General features: G+C 40.8%; 1 protein-coding gene across 1 annotated transcript; it reads right to left on the bottom strand.

Moving 5' to 3' along the window:
- Positions 1–12,438: 12,438 nt before the first annotated feature.
- On the bottom strand, positions 12,439–15,568 carry LOC5574032 (protein lethal(2)denticleless). The gene is made up of 2 exons (XM_001661071.2): positions 15,104–15,568; positions 12,439–15,036 (listed from the first exon to the last, which is right to left on the bottom strand). Exons 1-2 carry the CDS (start codon positions 15,144–15,146, stop codon positions 12,938–12,940), a joined length of 2,142 nt encoding a protein of 713 aa, XP_001661121.1. The 5' UTR covers positions 15,147–15,568; the 3' UTR covers positions 12,439–12,937.
- Between the last annotated feature and the right edge of the window lie 574 nt (positions 15,569–16,142).

The following is a 16,142-nucleotide window of genomic DNA, read 5'->3' on the forward strand; positions in this document are numbered from 1 at the left end:
ATATTCCTTGAAGAACCACTCGAAGTTTGGTTAATTGTGTTTACTTTAAAGATCCATTCCTCCAGAATTGATCTGGAAATTCCTCCAGAGTTTCTCCAGGAATTTTTCTATACATTCTTTCGGAGTTCTTCCAGTTATTCTTCCGAAGTACCTCTGGAGCTCCCCCGGTAGTTTCTCAACAGTTCTTCCGAAAAAGTCTCCAGAGCTCCACCGAGAATTTGTTCTTCGGCTATTCCTTGGGACTTCATCCGGGTACTCTTAGGGAGTTTCTTCTGGAATTCCTTCGAAGCTCCACTGATTTTTTTTTCAAACGTTGCTTCCTAAATTCCTCTGGAATCCCTCCCACAATTTCTAAGGAGCTCCTCCAGGAACTGTACTGTAGTTCCTTTAGGAATTTACACGCGAGTTGCTTCAAGAATCTGGCAGCTTCACCAGAAATTCTACCACAGTTTCTCCAGGAATCCTGCCGGTTGTTCCTCCGAGAATTTTCCAAGAATATACCCGAGAGTTTTCTTGGAAGGCCTCCGGGAGTTCCTCCAAAAATTTCTTCAGGATTTCTTCCACAAATTCCTTTGAGAGGTCCTCCAAGAATTTCTGAGGATTCCTTTCCCGGGAATTTCTTCAAAATTTTCATAGGGAGTTCCTTCAAGAATCCCTTGAGACTTAATCCTAAAATTCCTGAGTTCGTAGGAAGTCGCTATGGAGAAAATCCAATGGAATTCCCTGTAGAGCTCTGGAGGAACTCCGGAGGATATGCTGGATGGAATTCAGAAGAATTACTGCAACAATTTTGGAAGAATTTCTTGAGCGACTCCGGAGGAATTACCGTTGAAGCTACGAAGGAATTCTCGGAGGAACTCTGAAGGAACCCTGGACAAATTCGTACAGAACACTTAAGGAACTCCTTAGCCGAGTGGTTAGAGTCCGCGGCTACAAAGCAAAGCCATGCTGAAGGTGTCTGGGTTCGATTCCCGGTCGGTTCAGGATCTTTTTGTAGTGGAAGTTTCCTTGACTTCCCTGGGCATAGAGTATCATCGTACTTGCCAAACGAGATACGAATGCGAAAATGGCAACTTTGGCAAAGAAAGCTCTCAGTTAATAACTGTGGAAGTACTCATAAGAACACTAAGCTAGTGAGGTCGTTAATGCCAAAAAGAAGAAGAAGACTTAAGGAACTCCGGAGGAATACCATGAGGAACTCTTGAGAAATTCGCGGAGGAACTCTGGGATATTTCACGGAGAAAATCTAGGGGAATTTCCGGAGTAACTCTTGAGGAATTCCTAGCGGAACTCCGGAGGATTTCCGATAAATTACTGCACGAACTCTGGAAAATTCCTGGAGGAATTCTTGAGGAACTCCGACAAAAATTCCATGAGGAACTCTGAAGAAATTCGTAGCGGACCTCCAAAAGAATTCCTGGAGGAATTGTGGAATATTTTCTAGAGAAACTTCGAAACAAAATCCTGAAGGAACTATGGAGGAAATCCTGGAGGAATCTGGCTGGGTTTGACTGTAACTCTTAATCGTTCTGATTTAACGGCTACGCAGTCTTTCAGAAAATGAAACAAGGTTTATAACTTGCCCTACGTTTCGACCCGGGGTTGGTGTCTTGGAACTTTGGAGATTTTTCTGGAGGATCTCCAAAGGAACTCCTTGAAGAAGTCCGAGGATTTTCTGGATGAACTCCGAAAGATTTCCTAGATCCATAAAGGGATTCCCGGCAAAAATTTCGAAAGAATTCTTGGAGAAATTTCTAGAGAAACTACGATGGAAGTCCTTGAGAAACTCTGAAAGAATTCCTGGAGAAAATCCGAAAGAATTCCTGGAGAAACTTGGAAGCCCGGAGTACTTTGAAAAATTCCCGGTGGAGCTCTGGGGGATTTCCAGAAGGAAGTCTGCAGAAATTCCTGGATGAATGCCCAAAACAGCTCTGAAGGAATTCCTGGAGGAACTCTTAAAAAATCCTGGAGGAATTCCGGATGAATTGTTGGAGGAACTCCGGACAAATTGCTAAAGGAACTCCAGAAGAACTGCTGGAGATCTACTGAGGAATTTACGAAAGTAATCTGGAAAAAATCCTGGAAGAATTTCTGAAACTACTACGGAATAACTCCGAAAGGAGCTATGAAGGAAATCCAAAGGAATTTCCTGTGGAGCTCTGGAGGATAAGCTGGATACAATCCAGAAGAAGTACTGGAAAAACTCCGGAGGAATTTTTGGAGCAACTCAGAAGGAACTATCGTTAAAGCTACGAAGGAATTCTCGGAGGAACTCTGAAGGAACCCTGGACAAGTTCCTTGAGAATCTCCAAAGCAAATCCAGGAGGAACTACGAAGCAATTCCTGTAGGAATTCGAAGGCGTTCTTATAGAAACTCTGGATGTGTTTCTTGAGGAACTCCGGAGGCGTTTCTAGAGGAATTTCTGGAGAAACTAAGGAGGAAATTCGGAGGAGTTAGCGTTGGAGCTCCAGAGGAACTTTTCAGGAATAACTGGATGAGGAATAGCTAGAGTACCTCCACAGGATATAACTTTGGAAGAATTTCCAGTGGAAATCCGGAGAAATTTCCGAGGAGTTGCTGATTGAAATCCAAAGGAATTGCCTGAGGAAATGCGGAATAATTTTTGGAAGGATTTGAAAAAAATCCTGGAGGAACTCCGGAAGAACTTCACGAGGAACTCTTGAGGAATTCCGAGAAGGGAGTCTAGAGGAATTCCCGAAGAAACTCTTGAGACATTTCCTGAGAAATTCTGCTGAAATCCTCGAAGGGAATTGAGGGAATTTTTTGAAGTAGCTTCAGAAGAATTCCTTGTGGAACTCTGGAGCATTTCCAAGGAATTATTTGAGGAACTCTGGATAATTCCTGGAGAAATTCCGAAAAAAGGAGGAACCACGGAAGAAATGCGAAGGAATTCCTTGTAGAGCTCCAAAAGAATTCCCGGAGGAATATTTGTAATTTCTCCAGAGGCATTTCTGAAGGAAATTCCTGAAGGAAATCCTCGGCGAAGAATATCTAGAGAAAATTCCCACAGAAATTCCTAGGAGAAATCCCTAGATGAATTTCCTGGAGCAAATCCTTGGAGGAAATTCTGGATGAATTTCTGTAGCTAATCTCCAGAGCTATTAATGGAGGGATTTCGGAGGAATTGATGTAAGAAACCCCCGAAGAAAATTATGGACAAAATCTCTGGATGAAATTCCCGGATCAATTCTCGGAGGAAATACTTAGGTCATAGACGAGTTCTTCGAGGAAATCTCCAAAGGAATTCCTAGGGGAAAACCCCGGCGGAATTTCTGAAGATGTCCCTGGAAAGTTTCCTGGAGGAAATATCCGGAAAAATTCTCTGAAAAATCCCCGATATAATTTCTGGAGAGTGAGAATTCATCCACAGAGGAATTCCTAAAGAAAATCTCCGGAGGAATTCTTGGAAAACATTTCCGGAGGAATTTCTGGAGGAAATTCCAGGAGGAATTTGGTAAGGAAATCCCCGGAGGTGCTACTTGAGGTACCTCTCGTAGCAATTCCTGGAGGTAATCCCCGGAGAAATTCCAAAAACAAATAGCTGGAGAAAATCTCCGGGAAGTTCTTGGGGGAATCCCCGGAGGAGTTCATAGAGCAAATTGCCAGACGAGTTTCTGGAGGAAATCCTCGGCGGAATTGCTATTACAGATCTCCTGGGGATTTCCTGGAGAAAATCTCCGAATGAGTTCTTGAGGGATATCCCCGTAAAAATCGTTGAAATTGCCGAAGAAATTCCTGGGTGAAATTTCCGAAGAAATTTCTGTGGGAAATCTCCGGATAAATTCTCTAAAATAATGCCCGAAAGAATTTCTTGGCAAAATCTTTTGAAGAAATTCCTGGATAAAATAACCGGAGTTTTTGGTGGAAATCACCGGAGGAATTCTTGGAAAAAATCTCTGGTGCAAATCCCCAGCGAAATTTCTGGAGTAGATCCCGGATAAATTCACTGAAAAAGTCCCCAAAAGAAGCCCCTAAGAAATTCCTGCGAATAGCTGACAGTGTCTTTGCGATATTATAAATCCATTTCTAGATTTATTCTACCTGTTACACATTCACTGCGTTAGCCATTGAATGAGATGTGCACTTTAAAAATGGTGACGTACTGCAAATTAACATGATTCGTGTCAAATGTGAAATTGACATGCTTTGCAAAAAAAGTTTTTTTAAATTTCCCTAAGGATTTTATGATAATAAATGTTTTTAGCATCCATCTTAACTTATCTCAAAATTCATCATGGATTTTATGTTCAAAGATACTTCCAGGATATTTTTAAAAAAAATCTTCCAAGAACATTTACAGAAATGTTTTAAAACATTTTGCCAGGAATTTTTCATCATTTTTTTTAATGATTCGTTCGAAAATAACCTGGAAATTATGTTGGAAGTTTCCTCAGCTCAATGAATTTTTCAAGAATGCCTTAAGAAAGTAATTCAGAAATAAATCCAGATATTTTCCTAACAATTCTTGCATGCCTACAACCAGCAATTGTAAATGGATGTAGTGGCATTCATAATGGTGCTCACAAAATACCTTCCATTTTTCTGAAAAAAAAAGGAATTAAGTAACTATAAAACAAAAACAAATCAAGCAGTTTAAGAATATTTTTCTGTTCGGAACATAAACCACTGCGACTAATATTTGATCTTGTAGTATATCTATTGTAGTATATCCCTCATTTTACAATTCCTCGGTGTAAAATGTGCTCCAGGAATTTGTCCGAGGATTTTCTCCAGGAATTTCTTAGGGGCTTTCCAATAGAAATTCTTTTTGGGAGTTTTTCAGTCAATTTATCCGGGATCTGCTCCAAAAATTTCGCTGGGGATTTGCACCATAGATTTTTTCCAAGAACTCCTCCGTTGATTTCCACCAAAAATCCCGGTTATTTTATCCAGGAATTTCTTCAAAAGATTTTGTCAAGAAATTCTTTCGGGCATTTTTTCAGAGAATTTATCCGGAGATTTCCCACAGAAGTTTCTTCGGAAATTTCACCCAGGAATTTCTTCGGCAATTTCAACGATTCCTACGGGGATATCCCTCAAAAACTCATTCGGAGATTTTCTCCAGAAAATCCCCAGGAGATCTGTAATAGCAATTCCGCCGAGGATTTCCTCCAGAAACTCGTCTGGCAATTTGCTCTATGAATTCCTCCGGGGATTCCCCCAAGAACTCCTCCGGGGATTTTCTCCAGGAATTTCTCCAGCAATTTGTTTTTGGAATTCCTCCAGGGATTACCTCTAGGAATTTCTACAGGAGGTACCTCAAGTAGCACCTCCGGGGATTTCCTCCCGAAATTCCTCCTGGGATTTCCTCCAGAAATTCCTCCGGAAATGTTTTCCAAGAATTCCTCCGGAGATTTTCTTTAGGAATTCCTCTGTGGATGAATTCTCACTCTTCAGAAGTTATATCGGCGATTTTTCTGAGAATTTTTCCAGAGATTTCCTCCAGGAAATGTTTGGGATTTGCATCAGATATCCTCCAAGAATTACTCCGGGATTTTTTCAACGAATTCCTCAGGGAATCCCCAATAGCGATTTTTCCGGGTATTTCTTTCAGAATTTGTTTCAGAAAACTTTCCAGGGATATCTTCAGAAATTCCGCCGGGGTTTTTCCTTAGGAATTCCTTCGGAGGTTTCCTCCAAGAACTCGTCTAAGACCTAAGTATTTCCTCCAAGAATTGATCCGGGAATTTCATCCAGAGATTTTGTTCATAATTTTCTTCGGGGATTTCTTACATCAATTCCTCCGAAATCCCCTCTGGAGATTAGCTACAGAAATTCATCCAAAATTTCCTCCAAGGATTTGCTCCAGGAAATTCATCTAGGGATTTCTCCTAGGAATTTCTGTGAATTTCCTTCAGAAATGCCTCTGGAGAAATTCCAAATATTCCTCCGGGAATTCTTTTGGAGCTCTACAAGGAATTCCTTCGCATTTCTTCCGTGGTCCTCCTTTTTTCGGAATTTCTCCAGGAATTACCCAGAGTTCCTCAAATAATTCCTTGGAAATGCTCCAGAGTTCTACAAGGAATTCTTCTGAAGCTACTTCAAAAAATTCCCTAAATTCCCTTCGAGGATTTCTGCAGAATTTCTCAGGAAATGTCTCAAGAGTTTCTTCGGGAACTCCTCTAGACTTCCTTCCCGGAATTCCTCAAGAGTTCCTCGTGAAGTTCTTCCGGAGTTCCTCCAGGATTTTTTTCAAATCCTTCCAAAAATTATTCCGCAATTCCTCAGGCAGTTCATCTGGATTTCAATCAGCAACTTCTCGGAAAATTCTCCACTGGAAATTCTTCCAAAGTTATTTCAGAAAATCCTTTGGAGGTACTCAAGCTATTCCTCATCCAGTTATTTCTGAAAAGTTCCTCTGGAGCTCCAACACTAACTTTTCCGAATTTCCTAATTGGTTTCTCTAGAAACGCCTCCGGAGTTCCTCAAGAAACACATCCGGAGTTTCTATAAGAACGCCTTCGAATTCCTACAGGAATTGCTCCGTAGTTCCTCCGGGATTTGCTTTGGAGATTCTCAAGGAACTTGTCCAGGGTTTCTTCAGAGTTCCTCCGAGAATTCGTTCGTAGCTTTAACGATAATTCTTTCTGAGTTGCTCCAGAAATTCCTCCGGAGTTTTTCTAGTACTTCTTCTGGATTGTATCCAGCTTATCCTCCAGAGCTCCACAGGGAATTCCATTGGATTTCCTTCATAGCTCCTTTCGGAGTTATTCCGTAGTATTTTTAGAAATTCTTCCAGGATGTTTTCCAGATTGCCCTCGTAAATTCCTCAGCAGATCTCCAGCAGTTCTTCTGGAGTTTCTTCAGCAATTTGTCCGGAGTTCTTCCAGCAATTCATCCGGAATTCCTCCAGGATTTTTTAAGAGTTCCTCCAGGAATTCCTTCAGAGCTGATTTGGGCATTCATCCAGCAATTCCTGCAGACTTCCTTCTGGAAATCCCCCAGAGCTCCACCGGGAATTTTTCAAAGTACTCCGGGCTTCCATGTTTCTCCAGGAATTCTTTCGGATTTTCTCCAGGAATTCTTTCAGAGTTTCTCAAGGAGTTCCATCGTAGTTTCTCTAGAAATTTCTCCAAGAATTCTTTCAAATTTTTTGCCGGGAATCCCTTTATGGATCTAGGAATTCTTTCGGAGTTCCTCCAGAAAATCCTCGGAGTTCTTCAAGGATACTCCAGAAATATCTCCAAAGTTCCAAGACACCACCCCCGGTTCGAAACGTTGGGCAAGTTATAAACCTCGTTTCATTTTCTGAAAGACTGCGTAGCCGTTAAATCAGAACGATAAAGAGTTACAGTCAAACCCCACCAGATTCCTCCAGGATTTCCTCCATAGTTTCTTCAGGATTTTGATTCGAAGTTTCTCTAGAAAATATTCCGCAGTTCCTCCGGCAAATCTTTCGGTGTTCCTCCAGGAATTCTTTTGGAGGTCCGCTACGAATTTCTTCAGAGTTCCTCATGGAATTTTTGTCGGAGTTCCTCAAGCAATTCCTTCAGATTTGCTCCAGAAATTCCTTTGGATTTCCAGCAGGTATTTCTTCGGATTACCGCCAAAGTTCGGAGTTTTCCAGGAATTTTCCAGAGTTTGTGCAGTAATTTATCGGAAATCCTCCGGAGTTCCGCTAGGAATTCCTCAAGAGTTACTCCGGAAATTCCCCTAGATTTTCTCCGCGAAGTATCCCAGAGTTCCTTCGCGAATTTCTCAAGAGTTTCTCCTGGTTTTCCTCCGGAGTTCCTTTAGTCTTGTTCTTCATTTTGGCATTAAAGTCTTCACTAGGACAGAGCCTGCATCTCAGCTTAGTGTTCTTATGAGCACTTCCACAGTTATTAACTGAGAGCTTTCTTTGCCAAAGTTGCCATTTTCGCATTCGTATCTCGTTTGGCAAGTACGATGATACTCTATGCCCAGGGAAGTCAAGGAAATTTCCACTACAAAAAGATCCTGGACCGACCGGGAATCGAACCTAGACACCTTCAGCATGGCTTTGCTTTGTAGCCGCGGACTTTAACCAAGGAATTGCCGGAGAACAAATTCTCGGTGGAGCTCTGGAGACTTTTTCGGAAGAACTGTTGAGAAACTACCGGTGAAGCTCCAGAGGTACTTCGGAAGAATAACTGGAAGAACTCCGAAAGAATGTATAGAAAAATTCCTGGAGAAACTCTGGAGGAATTTCCAGATCAATTCTGGAGGAATGGATCTTTAAAGTAAACACAATTAACCAAACTTCGAGTGGTTCTTCAAGGAATATTATCAGACATTTTCCCATCGAGTCTATTGAAGATTTTTTCAAGGATTCCTGGAATTCAATTTTTGCATCAACTCATTCATCGATATCCTCATGAGGTTTCTTGTTTCAAACATTTTTCAGCAGCTCTATAAAGAATTTGTTGGATAATTTGAGAAGAATTGAATTGAAAATTACATGTATTCCTCAAAAAACATCTGGAGAAAATCCAGTTCGAATTTGTTGACAATTATCCTGCTTTTATAAGAGAACCTGAGAGATTCCTGGTGTAATCTCTAGATAAATTTCAACACGAATACCTCATCGAATATCAGGATGAATTAAGTAAGCACTTTAAAACGAATTCCACTACAAATTTGGTGAGTGTTACCATGAAAAATTTCTTAAAGAAGAGCTGAAAAATTCATAGAAGAGTTTATTTGACAATTCCTCGGTGTAGACATTTTTTTTTAAATGTCTGGATGCATCCCTGAATTAATTTCTCGAGATATTCTTGAATAGTTAATAGGGCTGGGGAAACTTCTAGCAAAGTTTCTAGGTTATTTTTGAATGAATCATTAAACAATTTAACTCCTGGCGTTAACAGTTGAATGAGATTCACAGTAAAATTGGGACTGGGATACACTCAAAGCTTTTAAGTATCGTAAGCGTGTTACTGCTTCCAAATGTTTAGCAGCATCCTTGCAGTCTTTGGAACATTGCACAGAGCCTTTAGATAAACTGATATGAATCAACCAGATAAACATTTTCTGTATGTTCAATGTTGTTTCATCAATATTGTTATGCAGTACTTTGAAACATTAACTCTACGAGCAATGACAATTATGGGGCTCTGCACTGTTTTGATTTTGTATAGGATTTTGACGTTTACTGGCCTTGCTGTTTACTAATTTCATGGTAGAGTGAAAGAGAGAGGTCGATTTTTGTGCAGAGTCCCATTGCTTACAATTCAGATCAATCATCAACAGAAAAATAACAAACCGATCAATGTTTTACTAGGGTAAGTGTTCCCTTATTTGTGGGTGTTCCTATAGTTGCGGTAGTGCCGTTTTCACTGATTTTATTACACTAGCCACAGAACCGACACTGCCAATCGACGTATTGGCTTGTTGATGCACGGAATAGTTGAAAACTGGGAGGGAGAAACCAATACAAAATTTCTGTACGTCATAGTGAGCCGGGATTCCGCTGTCACGATCACGAACTGTCATTGTGAGCCCAGATCTCAAACATTGGACTAACATGGAAAAAGCGCGTAACTGATTAGAACACATTTTCGCATTTCATCAAAAGTGACAAAAATCGACTGAAAATCAATTCATGCACACAATGCAAGTAATGTCACGTGAGCACCTTTCATTCGGATTGAATATAAAGCATCGTTTTACTTTTTCCAATAAAAAATGAATATTTAGTGCATAGAAAACTGTGGCCCTTTTTCCATGTTTGTCAGGAAAAATCGAAAGTACACAACAAAAGAAAACTAGCGATTTTCCCCAAGCCTGCCTTGATTGTTGTTGGCAAGCTGGAGTTATCTTGCAGTTCAAACAAACATTGTTCTATATTTCGTGTGTAGTATCGGTGCCTCCCTCCCAGGTTGAAAAGAGCGTTCAAATTCCTTTAAAACTGAGAAAATATCACTAAAATTGCTAAAAATGTTCTTGCTTGTACCAATAGTTGCGGTAAAGTGTTCCTATAGTGGAGGATCCCATAAGAAAACCACGGATACCGCAACTATAGGAACACAAATTAAAAATATACCGCAACTAAAGGAACAGTGTACCAATAGTGGAGGTATTATTTTTCACTGACATGCCGTGGATTACTGCGATGAAATATTTTTTCTCATTAAGTCAATGCAATGGTCGTTACTTCCCGTTACAACATTAACATGTCCATTAATCGCGCTTGTTGAATTTAGGCGATTGAATGAAGTTCAACAGTGCTTAGTACCTCCACTATTGGTACATCTACCCTACACTCCTTCAACATTTTGTAAAGTTGATTTCCATCGGACAAAAACGATTTATTTTAAGTTTCAAACAGCATGCAAAAGAACGCACAGCAGCGTGTGCTTAATCATACGCGCCAAGCTGTTGTTGTCTAAACCTGAGATCAAGTGTGCTGTGCGCGGATGCAAACAATGCGTCAAGTTTTGCAACACAGTGGGGTGAAATGAACTGTTACCTGTTGCGTTTACGGACCAAAATTTATGACCCAAAGTGGCGTGTTCAAATCAAAATTGCAAGAGAACGCGTAGAGATAGCAGTTTGGTGTCAAAGAACGAATTGTAGAGCAGCTTGAAGCACACAGCTTTGCTTAAGACGAGCATGAAATTTATTACGCATTTTTTAAAGTAAACTGACAAAAACAAGAGAAAAATCACTACCTTTGAACTTATTTGCTCTTAAAAATGAATTTATTTGCAAAACCCATCAGATGTAAAGTTGTTAGTAGATTGGAAATTTAATTAGCTTTCAAATGGAAGTAAGAGAATTGAGATTCGTTGAACTATTCCAAAGTTATAACCACTTAAAGACAAACATATCCTAAAACATTAAATGTTTAATAACTCAGTAACAGTTAAGAATTGACCATATCCGTAGAACGATTTTTTTCATCTAACATGGTCCTCTATCACCCCTTAAAATGTCTGCACTCACGAACCTAACACCCTGTATAATATTTATACATATACATAATATTTCTCGAAAAATTATTCAAATAGTCTCAAGTCAAAAAAGTGAATAAACTTACTTTATTGATCCTACGTGTTTCGCAGGCGAAATTCCACATGTTCCGCTCCTACCCATCTAGATTTTTCACTTTTAGAACGTTTAATTTCCGGATTTACAAAACGACGAAAGTAAGATTTTCAACTTTCGCAACCTAATCGCTACTTTCGCCGCCCCGCTGTATAGAGAGACAAAGTGACTTAAACACGAATAAAAACAAAACACTACTTGAGCCGATTTTACACTGGTAGAAAAACGTCGAAAGTAACTGTATGAAACGGCTTATCATTTTGTTATAATTATTTTTGTTGAAAATAATAGAAACTACCTAGTTTTTGAACGCGATCTGTATGTATGCAAAATTTGAGCGATGTACACGGCGAAAAAATGTTAAAAAGGTGATTCATTTTAAAACAGTTTTAGAAGACAGGTTGTGATTCTTTTCAATTAGTTTTCTTAAAACCGTATGAAAGTTACTTACGTCGATTTGAAAAAGTAATCGAGGTTTATACATATAATATACATAATACTAATGAATACATGAAAACGACTTGTTTAATTCACGCAAGGCCCTTAACAATAAAATCAGCAACAAACTGCGGTTCCCGTAATAATTTACACCGAAAAAAAAAATTTTTTTTCTACTAAATGTGAAAATTGTGACATGTTTGAAATGTCATAACTTTTTTGTTTATTGGTTTACCATCACCAAATTTTTATGGTAGATAGCTAATATAATGGACCGTTTTCCCTCAAAAAATTACGTTGGTATTCCGATAGGGTTTTGAGATATTTGAGTTTTTGTGTCAAAAATTATGTTTTAGAATGCAAAAAAAAATTTTTTTTACTGTGTGTTTTTTTTTTGGAATCTTTATTTAGTTGTCTAACTTTGTTTCTTTAGTTGTCTAACAATCGAACGAACCGTTTTTGCTGTGCAGCTTTTTGAATATTTTTGAACCATTTTCACATACACCCTTTTGAAAAGTTAGTCGTGACTCAACTTGAAGATTTGATATCGGAAAATGACGATTTAGATGGAACTGGAAAACTGTGCAAAGTTTCAGCTCAATAGAAAAAAATGAATTAAAAAAACTACCAAATTTTGGTGCTGTTGCTTGGAATCACTCAAAAGTAGTGATGCAAATTTTGAGCTCCATAGCTTTTGGAAAACCATCCATGACGAAGAGAACAAAGCTGCCGAAAATACAGCAAGTTACCCTATTTGAAACTATCCTTTTAAGAATACCAGAATTAAATAGGAATATATTTGGAATGTAGAGGTTGTCATAAAAGTCATTTTTCGTTTTATTTGTAAATTGGGTTTTGAGATTATTCAAATGTGAGGCTTGGGTAAATAGGTATTCTTGAGAAACCCATACTTATATGACATTCAGGACAGATTCACACCATGTACTCAAAAGAAAAAAAAAACTCACCGATTACAAGTTCAAGCTCCAATTATATTTCTCTTTCCGACCTCTCTTTTTTGGTAAAAATACATCTAATAAAATATTTACAGGCATTACCATCTTTAACCCTAATAGGAAGTATGCTCTAAACAATGGCATAAAATTGGCGTTAGAAATCTGTTTCACAAATTCACGTACCTATTGTCTAATACGCTTCTCAGTCGTTATATCTCATTTAGAAAAACTATAAGAATACGTTGTGTTACGGTAAGTATAATTAGGCAGTTGAGGCAGGTTAGTAACAATCTTGAGGCGTGTTTTCTAACTAAGTGAGGAAATACTAGAAAGTAATAGAAAACCTTCAGACACTAAAAAGCAATCGAAGAGGAACAATGATTCATTCGTCAAATGTGTAGATTTTTGTGTAATTTGAAAATTAAAACATAAAAAAAGAAAAGCAAATCCCAGTGCATATTAATGGTCAAATCATACAGAACACTTGTTAACTAGAGGAAATGGGGATCGAAATTCACGCATTGCTCCCACTGGCTCCGCTTCCGGCGGAACTAGTCGGGGTCTTAACGGTAAAAAATCTTAAAATAGAGGTCTCCGGAGTGCTTGGCCTGCTCGGCGCTCGACTGCTGGGCGTTCGGGGCTGTCCATCAACGGAACCACACCGGGACATTCTCCGCCGGGGAGTGCTTGGACTGGAGGAAAGCGGGTGGTGTTGATCTTCGGAGGTTTTCAGGAGCTGCAATCGTGGCGAGAGCAGCAGGGACACGTCTTCCGAATGGTTTGCTGACAGTCCTAGGCCATTGTTGCTGGAGGAGGTAGAATCGAAGGTTTTCGAGGCTTGGAGTAGTTTTTGCTTGCGGATTTTCGTAAGCCAGTCCACGTTCTCTTTTAGTTTGCGCTTGTTCACGTTGACCAAATGTGGGGCGTCTCCATCGAGGACGAAGTTCGGAAGGTTGATGGTGGGTGAGGATAGGCCGTTGGGGAGTTTGCTGGTGCTGGGTTCGTCCGGTTCCGGAGATTTGAGATTGAGATCCGACATGGCGAGGGGAGACTTGCAGTGCGTTGGCGATGGCTCTTCGCTTTCTTCGAGGACCGTAGTCAAACTACGTGAAGAAGCTGATGAGGAGGCGATTTCGAGGGCAGCAATTCCCGATGACCTTGAGTTTTGATTGGCAGGGCTGAACAGACGTCGGCCGCGTGTTTCGATGTTGGGACGTTTGATTTCCACGTAGGACGTTGAAGGATCTTCCGAACTGTGTCCGTTCATCTCCGAAAACGTCCTCTTGGCCGTTGGTTTCTTTTCGATGGTGTTCGGGGTCTTTTCGTTCTCTTCCACGAGCCTTCGTATGGAACGAGGAGTAAACTCCAGCGATTTCAGACGAACCTTAGCTAATTCCTGCCTATAGCTATCACAATACTCAGAATGTCCTCTGTATTGCACTTTGGTGTCCTCATCGATCTCCTCTGGGCTAACCCTCCAAATTTTGTGTCTAGCGTCGTCGCTGCAGGTCACAATCCGGATGTCCTGGTGAGTTTGCATCCAAGCTACGCTCGTGACTTCCACTGTGTGGCCACACAATCGGACCAATGGTTTAGGGTTGTCCACATTCCAAATGTAACTCTTTTCGTCACTAGACCCGCTTATCAGGTACTGTCCATCCGGACTCAGATATGACTTGATGTAGAACGTATCATTCTTCAATCCGCTGTACTTTTGGATCGGCTCAGCCGCATAAGTTGAAATATTGTAACAGTAGATATGATTGTCCATACAATTTACATACAACCGCATTCGAGTGTGGTCAATCAACAGATTCGTGAATCCTTTCAACGTCGTGGTGCCAGCATAAGGAAAACTATACTTTGGTAACGGATCACGGTTATGACTGGAGTAATGTCGTCGAACATCCCACACCTTCACTATTCCATCTCCGGCCCCGCAGGAAATCAACGTATTGTCGTCCTGGAACGCAAGACCGGTTATGCTACTGCTGCAAACGTTCGGTGGAATCTTTGGCGTCGCTCTCGTTCGCTTCCTATACCCAGAAGGCGTTCCTGGTCCTCCAGCGTGTCCGCTGACTATACAGTTATCCGCCCTCGGTGCCATGTTCGATCCAAAGTAAGCCCTCGAATCCCACAGCACTATCACTCCATCCCTTCCTCCGGTGGCAAACACAGCCGGATCCGTCCGCCGGAAAGCCGCAGTCTTCACCGATCTCGAATGACCGTTGAATATCCGCATGCATTCCAGACTCGATTCCGTCACGGTGAACAATCGCGCCGTGTGATCTCCGGAAGCCGACACCAAACTCATATTTCCCGGCATCCACTCGATATCGAAGACCGCATTCATATGACACTGTTTCCCCTCCAGGGCCCGCTCTCCACCCGGTTCCTCATTCCTCAGATTCGTATCCTGGAGGGCAATCTTACCATCTTCATTGGCAATGGCCAGGATATGTTCCTGTCCCTCGCATTTGGCAAACTTTGCCGCCAAAATCGGCGGAGCCGGATTAAAGTCCGACGTTAACAGCGATGGAGTGATACCCTTCCAACTGTCCTGCTCGTGGACAGCCAATCGCATCATCGCCGGATCGTACGAAGCTGTAAACCCTGTAACAGAAAGTTAAATTTCATGAAATTTCCTGTTGCCCCATAAGCGAACCTCTACCCAACTTACCATTTCCGTATTGGCGCCCGAAGAAGTTCAGAACCGAATTCATTTCCGCGAAATCCGTATTAAATTCCAGCACATAATCCACACCTTTTTGATCCTATACGTTCGTCTCTTATCAGGTTGATGACTGTTTGGCGCTGACCCGTGTCCCCGAAAGCAGATTTTTTTGCGGGAAAATTTAGGCGGACTTCTTTGGCGCTCTTTGCCTTCACACTGTCGTCCGTATTTTTCGTCCGTTATTTAGCTGCTGGCGCGCGTATTTTCCTTCCCTTCCTTCTTTCCTTTCGCGCACCAGAAAATTGATTGCTGACGAAACAAGGTAACCAAAACAAAAACGAGGAATCGGCCGGCCAAAAGCCCGTGGGAGCGAGCAAGAAACAAAGGAATCGCGTTCGGGAAAACAACCGCGAGAAATTTTTCTCGGCGATGCACTCGCGCAAAATGACAGAAGATGGGTCACGAACTTAACAAATTTGGCAACAGAGGAAATGAAGCAACGCCGCTAAACACGGAAAAATAACTGATATCGGACTGCTCTGTGGGGCTCTGCACTGTTTTGTTTTAGTATGGCAGTTTGACGTTTATTGGCCTTGTTGTTTACACGGAGACGGAATTCAACTCAATTTTGGGTTGTTTCAACGCAATTCCGTAGTTGAGCCCAATAACTCAATTTTGGCTAAATTTCCAAGGTCCCCACTAGGTAGTTTGGCTTTAATTCCATTAGAAAAATATACTCAATTTTGGGTTGATTTAACGCAAAATTGAGTTCTTTCGACCCAAACATAAAAAAAGTTGCATTTACCCAAATTTGGCTTATTGGGCCAAAGTACCCCCATTGGGTAGATGCAGCTCTCTCTATTTTTGACAACATTCGTGTGGGAGAAAGAGAAAACCGAGAGATTTTGGGTTGAAACTATAATCGATATACTTAATTTTGGGTAAAGTAAACTCAAAAATTAGGTAAACATATTTCTCCGTGTACTAATTTCATGAAAGTGTGAGAGAGAAGGAATGATTTTTGTGCAGAGCCCCGCACAGTGCA

The sequence above is a fragment of the Aedes aegypti genome, chromosome 2 (genome assembly GCF_002204515.2).
Source record: "Aedes aegypti strain LVP_AGWG chromosome 2, AaegL5.0 Primary Assembly, whole genome shotgun sequence".
NCBI classification, from domain to species: domain Eukaryota; kingdom Metazoa; phylum Arthropoda; class Insecta; order Diptera; family Culicidae; genus Aedes; species Aedes aegypti.

Coding starts and splice junctions, on each gene's coding strand:
- LOC5574032 (XM_001661071.2), bottom strand. CDS start 15,146: ATGAATTCGGTTCTGAACTTCTTCGGGCGCCAATACGGAAATG. Junction 15,037..15,103: donor CGGGCGCCAATACGGAAATG/GTAAGTTGGGTA, acceptor TTTCTGTTACAG/GGTTTACAGCTTCGTACGAT.